Source organism: Biomphalaria glabrata, chromosome 13 (assembly GCF_947242115.1).
Source record: "Biomphalaria glabrata chromosome 13, xgBioGlab47.1, whole genome shotgun sequence".
NCBI classification, from domain to species: domain Eukaryota; kingdom Metazoa; phylum Mollusca; class Gastropoda; family Planorbidae; genus Biomphalaria; species Biomphalaria glabrata.
Window position 1 is genome coordinate 23728933 of NC_074723.1, and position 20469 is coordinate 23749401.

Sequence of the window (20469 nt, forward strand, 5' to 3'; positions counted from 1 at the left end):
GATTTTTTTTTTTACTTTTTCTTTAAGTAATTATTAATCTTAAATATGTAAGAAATGTATGTAGTATGTACTTTCATAATCTATCTTTTTTTTTTCAATTTTTTTGAAAGTATAATTACTAAATACTTCAGCATAAATGTTAAAGAAATCACAGAGGCCTATTATATTTATTATTATGGTATATTATTCGGTATATTTACTAGATGTCTTTGCGCATTTATTTCTGGTTCTTTACATGTCACATATGGAAATATTAAATGCCTAACACATAGATTCAAAGAAGAAATATTTACTGTGGACTATATTAAAGTCTTAAAATTTGTAAGCAAAGTAAATTTGTTAGTAAAGAATTTCTGATATGATATCCACATAATAATTAGTCTGAACCTTTCATTCAAATTGAATTTTTTTTTACAGTGTTTAATGAAAACGTATTGTTTTCCAGGACTGTAAGGGAAAGTTGGATACGAGCCAAATATTTCCAAAGAGCCTTTATTAAAAAACTTCCAGGTGTGAACAAATCCAATGTCTCGAGAAAGTGGAGTGTCAGAAAGAAGACCAGGAGATCCTCCTCTCAATCCTTTTTGAAGACCTCTCGCAGTGGTGGGGAACTGAAGGATTCCGCCTGGTCCAGAAACAGAGTGGTTTCTGAAGATTTGTCCTCAGAACTTTTGGAAGGTGGAGAAACTGGGGCAACTGGAGGTTTTTAGATGCTTTTTGCTTTCTGTGTTAACAGGTCACCATGACACAAGGAGTAAATAAAAATAAAGTTGGTATAAAAAACAAATTCCATTATTTAGTGAAAGAATGTGAAAAATTGGAACATTAATACCAAACAGAATATTGACCTAACTAATTCAAAAATAATGGCCAAAGAACATCTGATAGAATATTGCCATCACTAAATGCTTAAAAAAAAGTCAGTAATATGTGTTCCTGTATCATCATAACTAATCAATACAATAATGCCATTAAAAATGATAAAATATTGTCATAAATATGTATCCTTTGATTGATTTTTCATCGTTTTTTAAAATAAAACTATTGGTGATGCTTTTATTTTTCTGTTCTTTTATTTGGAATGCAAGAAGTTAAATAAAAAAAAAATTAGAACACTCAAATAGACTTTTGAAATTATGTTTTTTTAAATAATTCTTATAAAAGTGAAGATTGATACATGTCAAGCTAATTTGGAAAGAAACAAAAGGAGGGGGGGGGGTAAAATAACAATTAAGTGTAAAAATTAAAATTTATGTGGGGTCATTAAAAAGGTATTTTATTTACTCCTTGTTCTGTTTTGTTGTATTACACATATTTTAATATATGTATAAATATATATATATAATATATTATCAAATACCTGTAATATAATCAGAGTTGTTATATTCTGTACATGTTAAACTATAACCTCTTTTCAACATTTTTCTTTCCTGTCTGTGTAAATATGGAAACCAAGGTAATTCATCTATGGTAGACCTGCTAGCTTCTGATGTGGATCTACTTTCTATCTGTCCTTGACTATCATTTCACAGTGGTCAATCCAAATCATGGCTTAACATGTATATATTTATATTTGCTAAGTACATAACTCTGTATGGGTGGATGTTTTCAAGTATAAAGCATGATTCTAGACAAAGGCCTATAGATGTATATATATTTATGTATTACTGCACTTGCCTTGTTTTCGCTGCCAGTTGTTATACCACTTGTAATGCTGAAGTATTAACTAAATACTAATGTTAGCAAAGTGTTTTACATAACCTCATACTAAGTGATGCACTGGCAACCTAGCAACCAGTGGAGGCACAACTCTTATAACATGTCCTTCTGGAACTTAATACAGTTTTGTTATTTGAACTAATCACAACTTTATAATGATTGGCTCACAGACAGGTTATTAGGAATCCTAACCCACCATAAGTCAATTCTAATAGTTTATCCAGTCAACAAGTAATCTAACAATCACCATATAATCCTGTAAGCTGCATTGAATAGAGTGAATATAACTATAAGAGGTATACATTGAAATGATTTATTTTTCATCTTAAACACATTTTAATTTATTTCCTTGAAATTTTTGCAAATAGAATTATTATATCTTTTCATAAAAAAATCACTTTTATTGTATTTTAAAAATTGGTTGATTTTGAGCTAAAAATGTGATACAGTTCAAAAGCTTTTCCTAAAAAAAATGTAACTGAAAAAAGAATTATTCAAGATAATATTGGCATGTCTTAGTTAGAAGTATGATTTGGCTTAAATTTCTACTCCTGCATACCATTGGTTGAATTTAATTTGACATCCATATTTTGTTTTGTTCCCTCCTATTGTTTTGTGCCAACTAACTTGTTCCTTTTGTCTTGATCACTTTTGCCTTCACTCCAACCTGGCCTCACCAAATACACAAATACAAATACCCGCTTCTGCCCGGCCTGTGTGTAGCTGTGCTGTCAGTGTCCAATGCAACCCTCATGGAGAAACGGAGCTTCAAGAACAATGCTAGGGAGGAACAAGCTTCTGGGGATGTAGCAGGGATTGTATTTGGCGATGATCCTCCACTGTTTGTGGCTGGGCTGAACAAGAGTAAGGTTTATATATCAGGTCCATGTGACTGTTTTTGTGTTTATGGCTATTTGCAAATGTTGTGTTTAGTTGTCTGTGTATGTGTTGTGTAAATACATTAATGTGGCTGTAGACCAATAACAAGCTCTAGTGTCAAAGTGGTGAAATAACAGCATATACACAATGCCACTTAATGAGTTGTTGTTCTCTACAAAAATAAGCTTTTTCCATTGTCCTTCCAATATAATCCATATTTTTGTTTTTTTCAATGTACTAGAATGATTATAACCAGTGTGCTGGTTTTACATATATTTAGCTGATTTTGTATTTATTTATTTTTTTACTTTTGATTAAATGTATGCAAACAATGAAATAGTTTAAGTAATACTTAATCTTAAAAGACAAACAGTTGGTTTCTCCATCTTCATGTTCATTACAAATAAGTTCATTGATTGACATTTTAGCTTTAAAATCTGAATTCTCTTCTTGCCCTGAGCATCCAGATCTCATTGCTTAATCAAAGTACTGAGAACATCATTGATGAAGATAATGTACTGAAGAACCAAATGTTGTGCTTCCAAAGTCTCCAGAATGATAGAGAATTGTGACAAGAGTTCATCTCTTCTAATAACTCTTAATATCTCTGACCCTATATTTCTGACAAATGTCTCTGTCTATATCTCTGACCCTATATCTCTGTCTATATCTCTGACCCTATATCTCTGTCTATATCTCTGACCCTATATCTCTTTCTAAATCTCTGACCCTATATTCTGTCTATATCTCTGTCTATATCTCTGACTCTATATTCTGTCTATATCTCTGTCTATATCTCTGACCCTATATCTCTTTCTAAAACTCTGACTCTATATCTCTGTCTATATCTCTGTCTATATCTCTGACCCTATATCTCTTTCTAAATCTCTGACCCTATATTCTGTCTATATCTCTGTCTATATCTCTGACCCTATATCTCTTTCTAAATCTCTGACCCTATATCTCTTTCTAAAACTCTGACTCTATATCTCTGTCTATATCTCTGACCCTATATCTCTTTCTAAATCTCTGACTCTATATTTCTGTCTATATCTCTGTCTATATCTCTGACCCTATATCTCTTTCTAAATCTCTGACTCTATATTTCTGTCTATATCTCTGTCTATATCTCTGACCCTATATCTCTTTCTAAATCTCTGACTCTATATCTCTGTCTATATCTCTGACCCTATATCTCTTTCTAAATCTCTGTCTATATCTCTGACCCTATATCTCTAGTTTTGTTGGATCCTGAATACATGAAAGCTTTTCCTTCTTTTGGTGTTTGATTTTCAAGCTTTATACAACATCTCATGTTTTCTGTGTCATAAATGAATTTTTTACTCTTTTCTTCAGAGGTATTTATTTTAACAGCATTCTGTCAGAAAATAAGTTCTTGAACCTTGACCAAATTTTCTCTAGCTAGAATTATAACATCTGCAAAGATTAGTTTCTAGTCAAGCTGAATGTAAATCAGTCCAGGATTTTCATTATGATCTGCATAGACATATGTTAAAAAAGATAATGAACCCTTCACAGAAATGTTCTAAAACATTCTTCTACTTAGTATTTGGTCGTACTGATGGAATGTTGAGTTCATCATACAAATACTTTATGATGTCTATCATATTCATCTCTCTCTCCCATCACTGGTTACATGTCATCATACCAGACCCTGTTACATTAAAACTATTTCCTGATTTCAGTTACACATTAAATATAAACAGATCAGTTATTGATATTTGTTCTGTATATGAAGAACAAACAAAAAATCATCAATATTTAATAATTGAAAAATGTAACAAAATATTTTTATACAAAGCTTATATCAACTCACTTTGTCTGTCTTTCTGGTAAAAAATTGTACACGTTATTTCTCCCACACCCAATTTCTGATCAAGCTGCAATTTTTTTCATAATTATTTCTTTTACTTGACAACATCAGAATCGATTAAAAAAAAATGTAACCAATTAGTTAATTAACTTTTGGTCATAAATTATTTTGTTTGGTATCTCAAACAAAGGAAAGAAATAGTACTCAACTAAGCTGAATAAGTCCCTTTTATATGTTGCTGATTTAAAGTAAGTTTGAAACAAACAATACATAACTATACAATCTTGTGTGGTCATAAGCAAGTCACTAGTAGAGTGGTTAGAATGTCTGATTGAGGAGGTGTGATACATGAATTTGAATTCAGGTTGTCCCCTTTTCTTTTTTAATGAATGTTTTAAAAACCGTTATGGTAAAATCAACCCAGATCTCCTAAAATCTACCCAGATATCCCTTTCTTTCTTCCCCTTCCCCCATGTTCCCAGCTGGTCCAAGCAAGTGATAGGATCATATAGACAAGTGATAGGATCATATAGGCAAGTGATAGGATCATATAGACAAGTGATAGGATCATATAGGCAAGTGATAGGATCATAAAGACAAGTGATAGGATCATATAGGCAAGTGATAGGATCATATAGGCAAGTGATAGGATCATAGTGTAGTGAGAAAGCTAAAACCATGAAATAGTTAAACAAAAGCTATTGGTACAAATATTTATTGCACAGATTTATTGTTTTTGGTCTAGACAAATTTAATTACTTGACTGATCTGAACTAATTGATACAATTACACTTCTTGTTTAAAATACTTCTATTATGGTACTACTAGATAAATGTAAGACTGATCTAAAGTTATTATTGTTTCTACACTTCATTACACACACTTACAAATCAAGCTTTGTTTTGATTGAGTTTACTCTACACACATAGTAGTGCTTTCTTTTAGTTCTAGTTTCAATAGACAAATAAACAGGATGTGTTCTTGTTAAAATGATGCTCATATTTGGTTTGTTTAGTTATTAAGTGTAAACTAATAAGACTACCTTGCCCTGACTGTCCATTAGAATACTCAACTATTTTTGCAGCATATGCCCCCTCCCCCCCCCCCCCCCTCCTTTCCTACTTTGCCATGATATAGCAATGCAGCCAGGCATGTCTTGCCATTTATTTTTCACTACCATTTTGCCAATTCCAAGATTATCTGGGTTTTTATGCAAACCTTACCTTAAGTTTTTCAAGCATGATTGACTTGTGTTCATTCATTTTAATAGTAAAAAGAAAACCTTGATGATATTGCATAAACTGTTTAAATAAATGATTTTGAGACAATTTTTTTTTCAGTGTTGATAGAGCATGTGGTCTCCTTGAATATATTGAAATTCAAAGTTTATAAACTCTGGAAAATGTCTGGATAGCCCACATCATTTTCACATGATTTTTAATGAAATGTTGAAGTCTAAAAGATTTGAGCAATTTTTAAAATAAAATGTGTTTGATAAAAAGTTGGTTTTTTTTTCTTCAGGCCTTGACCTTGAAAGTTCAGATGAGTCCTTACATGAATATGATGATGAGGCTTCCATCAATGTTGGAGTGGATGGTGATGACTTCACTACGTCCTGGGAAGACATGAGCAAGCTGGATCCCAATCTGCTGCTCTATAAAGCCAGTGCTGCTCGCAATTTGCCTGTGATGTTGGAGGCTCTGGCTAACAGTGCAGACCCAAACTGGGTCAACTTAGAGGAAGATGGAAAGACTCCTATTATGAAAGCTGTACAAACTGTAAGATTCTAGTTTTTTTTTTTCTTCTCTTTTTTATGTCTTTTTGAAATCTAGTGGTTTGGTATTCGTTGACAAAATCATTTGGTGTAGTCAGGTTTCTAGGTTTTTATCCTAAGGCCTAATAGAATCACTTATTTAGATATAAAATGTATAACTGGATAAAATTGTAGGTGAACTGTGAATTATACTTTTGTTTTCTCCCTCTTTCTATGACATTGTTACATAATAAAAATAATACATTATCTTTCAATTTAAAGATTAAACTAGTGAGTACCATTTTTCATATTTTATTCACATTTGACACTTAGAATAATAATAATCTAAGCCTAGTTTCATCACCTTCTTCTCTCCATAACTTGTATACCCTATGTCAGGTGTAGTCATCATTTGTTTCAACACTCCATTTATAGTTTAAAGAATAGGTGGATTTGTTTCAACACTCCATTTATAGTTTAAAGAAGAGGTGGATTTGTTTCAACACTCCATTTATAGTTTAAAGAATAAGTGGGTTTCTTTCAACATTCCATTTATAGTTTAAAGAATAAGTAGATTTGTTTCAACATTCCATTTATAGTTTAAAGAATAGGTGGATTTGTTTCAACACTCCATTTATAGTTTAAAGAATAGGTGGATTTGTTTCAACATTCCATTTATAGTTTAAAGAATAGGTGGATTTGTTTCAACATTCCATTTATAGTTTAAAGAATAAGTGGATTTGTTTCAACACTCCATTTATAGTTTAAAGAATAGGTGGATTTGTTTCAACATTCCATTTATAGTTTAAAGAATAAGTGGATTTGTTTCAACATTCCATTTATAGTTTAAAGAATAGGTGGATTTGTTTCAACATTCCATTTATAGTTTAAAGAATAGGTGGATTTGTTTCAACATTCCATTTATAGTTTAAAGAATAAGTGGATTTGTTTCAACACTCCATTTATAGTTTAAAGCAGGGGTGGGCAATTTACGGGCCCCTGGCCACATGCGGCCCGCCGAAGTGTTTTATGCGGCCTGCAGACACCTAAAGAAATCAGGTTTGCCCACAAATTACACATATAATAATGCAAATATATTAAAAATAATAAAATAAATAATTGTAAATATATCTAGAAATTATTGAAACTTTTGATTCTTATAACTTACAATGAAGAGGCTAAAGTAACATTGTCTCTAAACGTCATTCTAAAAAGTTTAAAGTAAACAAAGATTATTTTAATTGGCAATATTTCGATAAATTCAGTCAAAGACACAAGCCCAGGCCAGTATTTATTCAATGCTATGAAGAACTGTGTTGAAAGTGTTGGGTTGGCTTGTACAAGATGGCAAGGGTCACAACTGATGGAGACTGTGCTTTGAATGAGGAAAATGGGCTTTGTAATAAAATAAAGAGCAATATCCCAACCATAAACTCATTACAGGAAAGTTTACACAAATCTGCATTATCATTAATCAATAGTTTCATAATCATAAAAAAATCTGCCTTAGTCTTAGGCAAACTATGCAGCTGTTGGAAGGGTATCATTGTATATTTTATTATATAGAGAAAAAATAGCGAAACTTGTCCACAAACTGTTATTATTGGAGCACTCTAGGTTCTTAATAAGCTGCAAAATTTTATTTTTTTGTTTTGCTGTTAATTTATATTTTTCTATTTGGGGCCACAAAATTCACTTCGCCTAGGGCCTCCACTCCAATTATCTAAGGCCGGCCCTGACTGGCAATTCCAAAAAGTACTTGAAGATTTGGAAACAAAAAAAAACTCCGATGTTTGGTAACACAATAGTATCAGATGGCCTAGCATTAGAAGAATATGGATCTCAAGGAAGAAATCGTTAGGTTCCTTGATGGACATTGGCTGGGACTTTGTTACTAATATTTCTAATGAAGACTTGAAGAGACTTCATGCTTATCATATTAAGTATTGCTATTTATTGTTTGCACATGAAATGTATGTGCATTTTAAATCTTTTCAAACAAAGCTATTCCATTTCTTGAGGCCAGCAAGGGAAATTAAGCTTTATCAATTTCCTTAGCTGAAAGGTGAAACTTTCTAGTGAAATGATTGAAAAGTACAAGACTTATTTGGATTCCTTGATTGTGGAATTAGAAAGCAAATTTTAAGACGTCGGCAACTTGAAACCAGTTTTCAATATCCTCTGCTCACTATTTAATAACTCACTATTTAATTCAGAAGCTGATTCAGCTCCAGTTGACATACCTCCTAGCAAATTATGAACTGAAAGCAAAGTTCCAGTCATTTCTTTTGCGGGAATTCATGGGTGCCAGAAGCTGTATACAGTACTTATATATATTTATGCAGCCCCTTTAGTCCCCAAATTTTTTAATGCGGCCCTCGGCAGAAAATTGTTGCCCACCCCTGGTTTAAAGAATAGGTGGATTTGTTTCAACACTCCATTTATAGTTTAAAGAATAAGTGGATTTCTTTCAATTCTCCATTTATAGTTTAAAGAAGAGGTGGATTTGTTACTTATTTTATAAGTAGCTTACTCATTTTGTTTTTCCTGAGTAAACTGTGTAATAATTGAAGGCCATATTTACCAAACCTTCAATTCAAAAGTAGTACTAACCATACATAGTGAAAGCTTTACACAAACTTTGATATGTTTATTTCTCATAGGGATCTCTCGCTGCCTGTGAATTTCTTCTCTTAAATAACGCCAAGCTGGATCGTAAAGATAAAAATGGCAAGACAGCCTTGCATCATGCCACCATTCTTGGTCACACAGGGTTAGCCTTTTTATTTTTTGTTCTTTATAAATTAATTTGCAATTAATGAGGCAATAAATTTTGGAAATGGTTTTGTATAGGCAGCGTTATTCAAATATCTTGTTAATTCTCTGGTACCTCCTATTTAGTTGTCATGGCTGTAAGTCCACAATATTAGAAGTGGATGAAGTAATAAAAGTTTGCCAGTTTTGTGGTAGCCATAAACTATTAAATATATGTATATATATATGTATACATATTTGACATAACCTTAACCTTACATTGTTTGCTGTATAATCATGTATTCAGCACTTCTTGTTAGTTGTAAAATGTTTGGCATCTTTGTGTTTGATGATTAGACGTGTCTATTTTCATTTTGTTGTTTTCTTATCCAGACAAGTTTGTCAGTTTTTAAAAAGACGTGCTGACCAGAATGCTAAGGATAACCAAGGACAGGTAATGCAATAGAAGACATTCTTTTTTTTTTTTAATTTTTCAGTAGGTCTATATTAAAAATAATATCTTCCCAAAAGTGAGATAGTATCTGAATTCCAACATTAAAATTGATTACATTTTGGATCAGAGGCTCAGACCATTCACCAATCTGCAGGCTGAACTCTCCTTTTAACCAGACTTCATTAAGACACAAACCTGCTAGTCAAGTCATTTCTATATCATTGATGCATCATTCTTGTAATTGTACTACAGAAAGGACACTTGTGTTTGCCTGAGCAGTAGTAGATGACATACTGCACCAGATTTCTCAACCTTTTCCCACTCTTTCCCCTTCTCTTCTTGCTGTAACCCAAGCTTAGTGACAATGTCTAGCTTCAGACTTGTTGTCCAATAGTGCTGAAAGTAATGTCTATCTGCTGTCATTCAACCCATAAACACAGGGTAAAAAAGAAACACTATTATATCCATTGCTTTATATGGAATGTCATTTTATTGACTGTCATGTCCAGCTGTCCATAATGAAGCTTATTTTTAAAAAAGTGTTGTTTTGTTTTGGCACCAGTGCAAGCAAAAAATCTCTACAAACTTGTGTATAAATCTATAAACCTATCTTCTGTGGCAGTTTAATAAAATACTCAGAAAGACACGTAGGACGTAATCATCTTCTTTTTTGAAGTAACGTGTGTATTATATAAGATATAAGATTTACATCTTGAGAAATGATCTTTTCCCTTTGCAACTTCTTGTGTGACTAAAGAGGCCAATCCTTGATACACAGCTGCGGTCACAGGTTGGGATTATGTAATCACCAGGTGCTGTTGCATTTTCACCCTTCTTTCTGCTGCTGATGTGTATGGCATCTGCAATTCGAGACCCATCCTTTATGCTCTCTCTCCATGTAGATCTATCCAGTGCCACTTTTCCCAGCTGCTAGTGTCAATTTAGAAGAGCTTCATGTCGCGTTTGCATACATCTGTATACCGTTAAAAGTGGACGACCAGCTGCTCTCCTGCCTTCTGTTAGATTGCCATACAGAATGTCTTGTGGAAGTCAACCTACTGGCATTCTACGAACAGGGCCAAGCCAGCCAATGGTTTCTGCTGCTTATAACACAGCAGATGTCTTGGCACCCTGCTCATCGTAGCACTACCTCATTGGTTATTTTATCTTGCCACCTTATTTTAAAGATCTGCCTTAGGCATCGGAGGTGGAAGACATTCAGCTTTTTATCCTGCCATGAGTAGGTTGACCATGTTTCACTTTCATATAGCAAAGTGCTCATCACACAGGTCCGATAGACTAAGGCTTTAGCATTGTTAGCAATGAACCTATCTATAAACCCAGATAGCTTAGGCATAATCTTTAAGTGTTATGAGCTCTTCATGTTTCACCTTCATCACTTTCTTCTGGGACACCACACCTAATCTCTCGACTGTCCCTTTCCATTGCTCTCTGTCTTTTACCATGACTAGAATCAATTTCTTGCTAACAAAAAAAAACAACATTGTTTTCTGTCTACGAAATAAAAAATTATCATCAGTTATCAAGGTATTGTTGAATCAAATATTACATTTCAGACACCACTTGATATCGCTGTAGCCAATGCCAACGCAGACATTGTTACATTGTAAGTCACAGTTTTCTTCTTGGACTTCAGAGATTTTTTATGATCATTTTTAAAGTGTGTCAGTTTTAATTAAATAGCCAGCTCTTTTTTTTTTGTCAAGTTTATAAATAGAATTAATTTCAATAATTGAGGAAATTGTATTTTTACTAAAAGTGCATATTGATTAAATTTCATATCAACAACTTGTGGCTCATGTGGCAAAGCAAATATGAAATAATCCAGATTTCATGGCCTCACATATCAAGTTATAATGGGCACAAATTAAAGCTATAAATAGATGTTGAACTGTTAACCTAAAATTTAAAGTGTTTTCTTCAAGAAAATAAAAAAATGGATGTTTTCAGGTTGAGACTTGCTAAGCTGAATGATGAAATGAAAGAATCTGATGGCTACTTAGGGAATCCAGGTAATTGTTTACTTTGGTGCAGATCTAGATTTCAAGATAGAAAAGAATTTCTATTTAGCATCATTTTGACTTAAATCAAAGTATCTGCAATATTTGGAGAGACTGAGATCAAGTTTATTGGTTTCAACAATCTGGATGTTTGGAAGATTATTTAAAATAAAAATACTTACATTGTATCCTATTTATAAGGCTATTAGAAAAGAACAGGTGGACTTGATATTAGTTTTCATAGTTATTTTATGTGTAGTCTTTTTCTGACTGTGCAGTAAATTATTCCATTGATTGATGGCTGCCTGGTCGTGCGGTTTGCGCGCTGGACTGTCGTTTTTTGGATTTATCGATGGTCTCTGGTTCAAACCCTGTCCGCTCCCATCCCGCGTCGTCCTGCGGGAGGTTTGGACTAGGTAGTAAACTATCTTCATCTCTGAAGCAACAGCCCAAACATGTAAAACATTTTTACAAACAAACAAACAACATTTAACACAGATGTGTAATTCTCTATTGTCTTTTAAACTGTAAGTAATTATTAATAAAATTTTCAATTTCCATCAAGTTGTTGAAACTAAAGCTTTGTCATGAAAGATCATTTTTACTTTTCCTCTGTTTATAACCAAATTATTTGTTTTTTTTTCTCTCTTTATGACCAAATTATTTTGTTTTTTTCTCTTTATTACCAAATTTTGTGTTTTTTTTCTTTCCTTTTGTAGGAGATGAAACTTTTCAGGATGTGTTCCGAGATTTCACTAATATGGCCTCCAATAACCCCGAAAAGCTGAAAAGAAAATAGTAGCTTGAACTGATTTTTATTTGACTTTTTTTTCAATTTTTGAATGTCATTTTATTGACTCAAATTGAATGTCATTTTATTGGCTGTCATATTGAATGTCACTTTATTGACTGTCATGTTGAATGTCATTTGAAATACCATCTTATTGACTGTAATTTGGAGTGTCATTAAAAGTATTTGGTATGAGTTTACCAAGACATGTTCAAGTGTAGTGAGTGCACCTTCTGATCAACTGCTAAGTGTACAGGATTGTGTTGTTTATGTGTATTGTGATATTCTATTTTGATCCATTTTTTTAAATATTATTTTCATCTGAAAACAAAAATACTGATGCCTCCTTTTGGTGTAACAAGTATAACACATCCTCCATGTATAGAATGGCCCTCCTCACATTACCAGGCACCAAACTCTGAATCGGGGGACACTTTTGAGTATTCCCTTCCATCTCATTGAATGAGGTGATGCTGTAACATGGCTAGACAGATGATTGGCAGAAGAGTTGGAAGGCAATCATCCTCTAGTTCAGGCTGATGTGCCTGCTGGTTACTTGAGATGGGCTACTTGTTTTACAACATGTACACATTTGTCATGTATGTAAATTCTATTTAGATTATCAGTGTTGGCAAGTCTTCCTTCAGAGTCTGTTTACTTATTCATCTATTAATTAGAAAGTGAACATTTTCTATTTCATTTGTAAACCATTTATGCAAAGTAACTATAGATCCATGCAATCCAGTTTAAGAAATGTAAGTACCATGATTTTATACAATCTGCAAAGAAGTGCCTCATGTGTGAGTCTAATTACGTGCTTTCATCAGAGCTCCATTAGATTGGAACATAAAATTTCAATTCATTTTGTACTTGATATTTTCTTTTCAAAGAATATAAAACGCAACTTATTTTGTAAATGTTTTTTTTTTCGTTTGTAGGAAACTTGTAAGAAAGAGTGACAAAAAAATATTTGGCTTTGAAAGGCTTTAAGACCATGTCTCTCATCTGTTTCTAAAGTACTTTCATGATTGATAAATGATTGTTTTTTGTGAATGAATTCATTTCATCAGTTTTCTTTCTACACAGTTTCTGTCATTTAGCTGCTAGAGAGTTTACTGGCTTAAAAACTGCAAGAACATGGAAATAAAGTTTGATCATATTTAGATAGTGATAGAATTGTTTTGTTTAAAAGCTGACATAACATTTTGTTTATATTTATGTTATCAGACTTTTAAAATGTATTACATATATAGGTCAGTCTTCTAGCTGAATTTTTTTCAAGGTTTGTTGTTGATTTATCTAAGATTTCCTATTGAAGCAAATTGGATAAGATAATAGTCTGTTTGTATTTCAGATTGGTTTCAAAACTTATTTTTTTAACTATCATTTTAACTGTCATTTTGGAAACGTTGACTTGATTTGACTGGCCTCATTTCAGTTTTTACTAAAAGATCTTTCAAAACAATACATCACATTAATTCTCCACAAAATTATAAAACAATAAAAAAATCAGAGTTTTTTTTTTTTGCCTGGGCCATTTTTATATTTGTTCAATAGTTGATCTTGTTAAAATGGATGCTTCTACATTTCCAAAATTAACCAAAAATTCATCTGTGATGAATGATTTAACATTGATATCATTTATTTTTCTCCTATGTCTTTAATAAACTAAAAAAGTGAAATAAAACAAATAGTGAAATTAAACAAATAGTGAGATAAATGACATTCACAGTTGATATAAAAACAAAGTTTTAAAACTGAATACATAAAAAAAAAAAATTTCTGAAAATCTTTTTTTTTCCCTTGCTTGAAAACCTTTTTGTAAGTCTTGTATTAACTGATTTCACATCACTGTCAACAAATGTCACACATTTGTTTTGTCATTTTATAAATATATCTACTCTATATTCATATTTATTTTTTCATGCTTTTAATTTTTATTTCATATGAAATACTGTCAAAGTTATAAACATCTAGACCTGTCAACTAATCACATAAAAACAATTATTTCAATTTTTTTTTTTCAGTTAATAAAAAAACAAAAGGTAAAAAAAACTAAATGGATTTTTTAGTTTCAACATTAAAAATACCACACAGGTTGCAGCAATAGGTCATACACAACACAGCATCATGCAGTCATTTCAACCTTTATTATTTTGATATGCACTTTTGTGAATATATACCTGTACATATGAATTTCACAATATACTCAGAGACCTGCTTAGCTTTGTTCTACTGGTCTTTTTATAGTTTTGTCTTTCTTATAGACATGATCTTTTTATGAAGATTTTTTTTTGTTTGGTTCTAAATTAGTTCCTCATGCCACATGAACAATATATTATTTGATTTTATAATTCAGTGTTTTGAGATGAAACACATTTTTATCTTCATTTTGTTAAGCACTTTTTCTAAGGAAACACAAACTGATACTTAAATTAGCCAATGATTTGTTTCTTCGTGTGTCAATAATTGCTTAAAATTCCTTTTTATTTTATTTTCATTACTGTTTATAGTAATATCATATTTTCTTTGTATGTGTTCCATTGAATAGAATCATACCAGTACAGCCCACAATTAATTGTAACTTTAATCTGGTTATTTCTTTCCTTTGCCTAGTCAAGTATGTGCATGAATAATGTGCAAGTTTGTATTACATGTGATCTGGTTTGGTTCTCAACACATCAGAGACTTTATTAAAACTTTGTGCTTTTGTTGTTTGTTCACTTTAAAAGTCTTGAGGAATGCTTTGTTTTTCTTTTATATGTAGTTATTTATATTTAGGACATATATATATAACTATCATTTCAGACTTGTCTATATAGTTTGTATGCATACTATAGAAGAAGAAAATAAAAACTATAACAGAATAGAAACATGAAGGAATTGTCATTTTTGAGGTTAAGAACTTTTTGAATAGAGAAATTCACTTGTCTAAAATGTCCCTATATAATTAAACGAAGTAGAAATGTAAATCCTATAAGTTTATTAATGCTGCTCTCTGCGACAATGTGAGAAACTGTGCAACTAATATTCTGTTTCTGAAACATAAGCTAATTATCACAAGAACATCTTTTAAAAAGAAAAAAGAATTTTGTATCACCCATAGTAATGGCATCTTATCACTCAGTTTTGTTATTTATTGAATCCTTATAATCATCGCTTCAGCCCCTTGAATTGCTATCAAGCTTGTTATTGAGACTACTGCATGTTTTCACAATACATTGAGACAAAGTGATGTTTTTATTTCTAATTCATTTGAATTCTTAGGCTTTAACATTTTATTTGTGGCTCAAGAGTCAACCATCTTTTTTTTTTTTTTTTTTTTTAAATTCAGTTGATTGAAGTCTGTTTATTAAAATACACTCAAAATAGTGCACAAACAAGTCAAACAAAAAGTCATATTTTTACATTCCAATTGGTTAAGGTGTTTTAATTTTTTTTAGGATGATTGTGTTATATATACATTGATATATTGTTGTTAAATTATATTTGATTCTTATTTGAAACATAAAGTGAGAGTTTTTTTTCTTGTGATGTTGTAGCCTACACTGTCAGCAGAGTGCTACTATTAATTTGTCTGTGTGTTTTGACTTGAGTGCTATTTATAAATATTTAAGCTTACATAACAACCTTGTACTTATGTTTAGTTTTCTAACTTTATTGTGTCTAGTCCTTCAGTTTATTTTTGTTTTAGCATTACTTTTACCAAACAGGATTTGTAGCCAGCGGTGTTACATTCAAACCTTGCTTGTCTCTATGTGAGCTATTTTGGTACAGAGGAGTCAACCTCAGCTACTTTGTCCTTCATTCAAAAACAAAGTCCTATTCTCCCCCTTCTCCCATTATAGTTAGCCCTAAAAAACTAATTTGCTCAATCTTGTATTCAACTCTATTAACTTTCTGATCTTGCCTTGGGTTTCACCTTCATTTTTAAAGTTTATCAACATTGATACTAAACATAAAGCCTATATTATTGTCTGTACAAACAAGTCTTTTAAGCTGTTGTATTGCAGTGATTAAAACATTACAGACACTTGTCATGAAGGTACACACAATAACTGGAGTGCTGTAGGTTTGTTATACAAACTCATTTTCATTTCTTTGCAAGTTAAAGGAAGTCAATCTAGAATAAGATTATCAGCATTTTGTTATTTGAACTGAAAATTAGTTTTCTGACTTAGCAGTTCTCAGAGACTAACCTTGTCAGTGCCCCATGCACTTGTTGTTTTCAATATTCCATCTTTGAAAAGTGAAATGAAACAAGTTTCTCAACTTAAGTGACAATGTATCTAATAATGTATTGGTACCTAAAGAAATATATTCTTCAATTAGTCAAAATGAAACAAGTTCTTATATCAGTCCACTTCATGTCTGTCTATTGTCTGTACCAGTAACTCAATCTATAATTCTGTTTTGTTTCAAACAATTTGCTTCCCTTGTTTTGTTTTGTTAATGACTTCAGTCTTGCCAGTATTTTTTATTGGATCTCTCTTGTGTTGACAAACACATTGGATATGGATGGCATCGATGCTGTCAAGCTCCAAGTGTATGGTCTAGCCCAACTGTTGTTGAACAACAGAGACTGGCTAGTTTATCTCTTCTCTGGATGTATTTTGCAATGTCTTTTATACATTAGGAAGACATTTAATTAACCTAAGCCCAACCCATTTATAAGATAAGATTTATTTTGTTGTTGTTTTTGCATAAATGTAAATGTTTGTTTCCAATGTACAATTCACTATTGACAAAACAAATTTAAATTAAAACTTGAAACATTTGTATTCTGTTTATATAGGTAGTAGATCTCATGTATTTAAATTATTCTGCTTAACACTGAGCTAGCACACCTTCCAATGACATTTAACCCACCACTATTTGGTTTCATTTTTAAAAAATTAACAAGATTAAAAAATATAACACAATTACTAAGCCATTGCTCCACTTCACTTAAAGCCCAAGTGGCAGTTCTCTAAAGGCAGAAGAATATGGCCACATCTAAATTAGTTACAGACATCAGCACTCTAGGTAACATGTACATGTAGACACAAAGTGAAACTATTCAAGTAAATAATTTGATTTTGTTTTGTCTGTCAACACTTTATTTTATTGTTGATGATACCATGTGTCCTAGTTCAGTTGCCTTAGTAAAAAATCCAAATAGCTTTTTTTTGTTTTATTAAAAAGCCAAAATGTTATTTTCATTTCTTGTCTCAAAATGTCTGCCAAGTTTTTAGTTTGTATGGAATCAAAAATACAACAATATCTCAGTCTGAATTTTGTTCTCATGTTTTTTATTTCTATGTATAGTCCTTGTTCTGTGTTGAGTTGTGCAATTTGTTTGTGTTAATCATTTACTGGGTTATAGATTGATAATTAAATATAAATAATTATTTCAAACAAAATATTTAATGTATAGTTCTACTAAAAGCTCACTCCTGAGCCCTTTAATACTCTGATTATTTTACCCAAACTGCTGGCCTTATAGAATGGTATATGAGTAGAGAAAGGTTAGCATTAGCTCGGACAGTGTGTATTCTCATTAAATCTATGTCCTGACCTAGATAAGCAGAATAGGAACAGTTCTAAGAGAAAGTAAGTAAAGGCTTAGCCAGGTCATAGTGACATGTGATCTCTGGAGGTTTCGTGGATGTTATAAGCAAATGTGTATGTACGTCACTCCTTGAATCAACTTAATTGTTGAACACAGCAGTCCTTTAGTTGTATGGACACCTCTATAGACAAGACATTGTATCTTACCTGGGAGTTTTGTTACTGAGAGTTTTATTTGTTACTTCCCTTGCCAGTGCTCTCCCTTTAATTTTTTCCCCACTTTGTACTAGTCTCTATTTATATATGGTAGGCTTGTATCCAATCAATTTTTTACTAGAATGTTTTTCTACTATTGTTCTTCTTCACATTATTCTGTAGGAGGGCTCAGATAAATCTAGTCTTAACACATGAGATGAACTGTGAGATGGTTTCCATATCAGGCAGCTCTCCAACTGTTTTGGAGCCATCTTGTTCAGGCCTCTCTCTCAAACGTATTCAGCTTTGGAAGACATAGTCGGCATTCTGTGGTGACACTCCTCATGGTCATGTTTTGATAGTTCCAGTTTGAAGTTGCTAGAGCTTGTATTATTCTAATCTGACTTGTTTGGAGGTGAACAATTATTCTTTGATCGTTTTGTACTAAGTTTCATTTTTCCTTTAACTTGGATGAGAACTTGGTCCCATTTTGGTTTACACTACATTCCATTATTTTCTTCATCTCTTCAGGATAGAGAGGAATTGTTGGGTGCATACTCACTCTCCCATATTTGGCCAGTTTGCCAGCTTTTTAAAAAACAAAAGTTGATATCAACTCACTGTTTGTCTGGTGCAAAGTTTGAACACGTGATTTCTCGCTCTTCCCACTCGTGACTCAAGCTGCCACTTGGCACAATCATTCACTGTTTCTAACTAGACAGGAATCAATCAAAAAGTAACCAATTAGTGTATGAATTAATTTAGGTTGATATTGAACATTGAAATAAATCTTCTAGAATTGAGAGATAAATGTGGAGTTCCCTTAGATAATCTTTGTTGTTTTTCAAGTATTTAAAAAAAAAAATTCCTTCTATTTGAATGAAAGCTGAGATCCAGTTGGAGTGTTCTTTCTATAATTGATGATATTTATAAGCGTTGTTCTGATATATTTTTTTTATTCTATTTAAAATCACGTTTAGGATTACTGGAAAACAAAATGTTAGTTAAGGCAGATAACTCCATTTCAAAGTAGAAACAAATGTGATTCTGTAAAAAGGTTTACTTTGAATGTAACTCTTCCTTTAGGGTACAAGGCAGAACAGGTTTGAGAAACGCTGGCTTGATTTCCTAGTCACGTTAAAGTAACTCTCCCTGATGAGCAGATACTGAGATTTCTTATGAGAATACAATGAGTTTTTTTTTAAAGACATAACAAATGTAAAGCTGATCGGAGGCGAATGAGAAACCTTTCAAACTTCTTACTTTAATTTAGCTTTCTATTTTTAGTTCTAATTAGTTTCGCAACTCATCAATTTTTCACCATTTTTTGTTTAGGGGATGTGTTTGGACATTTATTTCCCCTACTCAAAATGAAACAATTTATAAAATTGCAGGATCGATTTAAATAGCTCCTTCGTCTCAAGTCCAACTCAAATCGATGAGAGGGGCTGAAGGTGATACTTAGAATGTATACATTGTCTCCATGAAGTGTTCACTCAAATAGAACAGTTTTATTTTGTTTATTTTTAGATTTAGAGGAAAGAACCATTTCGAAAGAAAGTTGTACGACTAACTGGAGAGGGGGCGGGAGGTATTGAGTACTAAATACATTGCATTTTCACGTCAACTATTTATAGATATAAAAACTATGATCACTACTATTGACAACACTTATTGGCTGAAGCAATCAAGGAAGAAAAAAAGAATAATGCACATTAACAGAAGTATCGAATTGCGTTATGTGTAATAATAATAAAAATATTTTTTTTAATTCAGAGAAAATGTTGTCTTAAAATGTTGTCCTAAAATGTTGTCTTAAAATGTTGTCCTAAAATGTTTACCGTACAGGTAAAAGAAAACATTCGAAACTCGAGCCACACGAAATAGACGTTCACTCCAAGGTGACTGAAATATTTCTAGCAGTTGGATTGTATTCATGGATACATTGTATACAACATTGAATGTCCATGAGATCAGCAGCCTCAAGAGGCATCTATTTTTTGAATCTGTACATTCGTTAAAAAAATTCTCGTCCCTTGGTAGCTAGTTAGAACTTTTTTTAAATATTACAGATTCATGATACAGAGTAAGGGCTTTAGTGCAATATTTTTGTAGCTTTCAACTAATAGCGTAGTCGGGACCGTCACTAGCTATTGTTCATCATGCTCTGGCTATAATACAAAAAACAGAAATGGAAAAGTGGTTTGAGTGCTAGGAGAAGTCCCAAAAAGCCCGTGGAGTCTGGGAGCGCATGGTGGAGGCTGTCCAGGCCTGAGCAAGCTATTATAGCACAGTGCAGGACAGACCATTGTCCTGTTGGCTCATATTTGTCACGGCTATGGACAAATTTCGATTCACGGTGCCCCCGCTGCGGGGAAGAGGAGGAAACCGTGCCTCATATTCTGTTTGACTGCCCCAGACTTGCTGATCGCTATCTCAACAGGTCTGGGAAACCAAAAATTCTCGACCTGTATGGCGACATTTATGAACTATGCAAGACAGCAGGGTTTCTGTCCAGGG

The 20469-nt window shown here is 32.3% G+C and overlaps 1 protein-coding gene across 4 annotated transcripts in view; it reads left to right on the forward strand.

The window, feature by feature from the left end:
* The window catches only part of LOC106079216 (arf-GAP with coiled-coil, ANK repeat and PH domain-containing protein 2-like), a 90017-nt gene extending 72539 nt beyond the window's left edge, over positions 1-17478 (forward strand). For 2 of the 4 annotated variants that reach the window (XM_056007331.1, XM_056007332.1), the window contains 8 exons: positions 446-702; positions 2443-2583; positions 5954-6210; positions 8849-8958; positions 9333-9393; positions 10971-11020; positions 11365-11426; positions 12134-17478. In XM_056007331.1, the coding sequence (XP_055863306.1) occupies positions 446-702; positions 2443-2583; positions 5954-6210; positions 8849-8958; positions 9333-9393; positions 10971-11020; positions 11365-11426; positions 12134-12213 (1018 nt within the window). In that variant the 3' untranslated portion in view covers positions 12214-17478. The remainder of the gene's footprint in view (positions 1-445; positions 703-2442; positions 2584-5953; positions 6211-8848; positions 8959-9332; positions 9394-10970; positions 11021-11364; positions 11427-12133) is intronic. The other 2 variants (XM_056007333.1, XM_056007334.1) reach the window with 2 other exon arrangements.
* The last annotated feature ends 2991 nt before the right edge of the window (positions 17479-20469 follow it).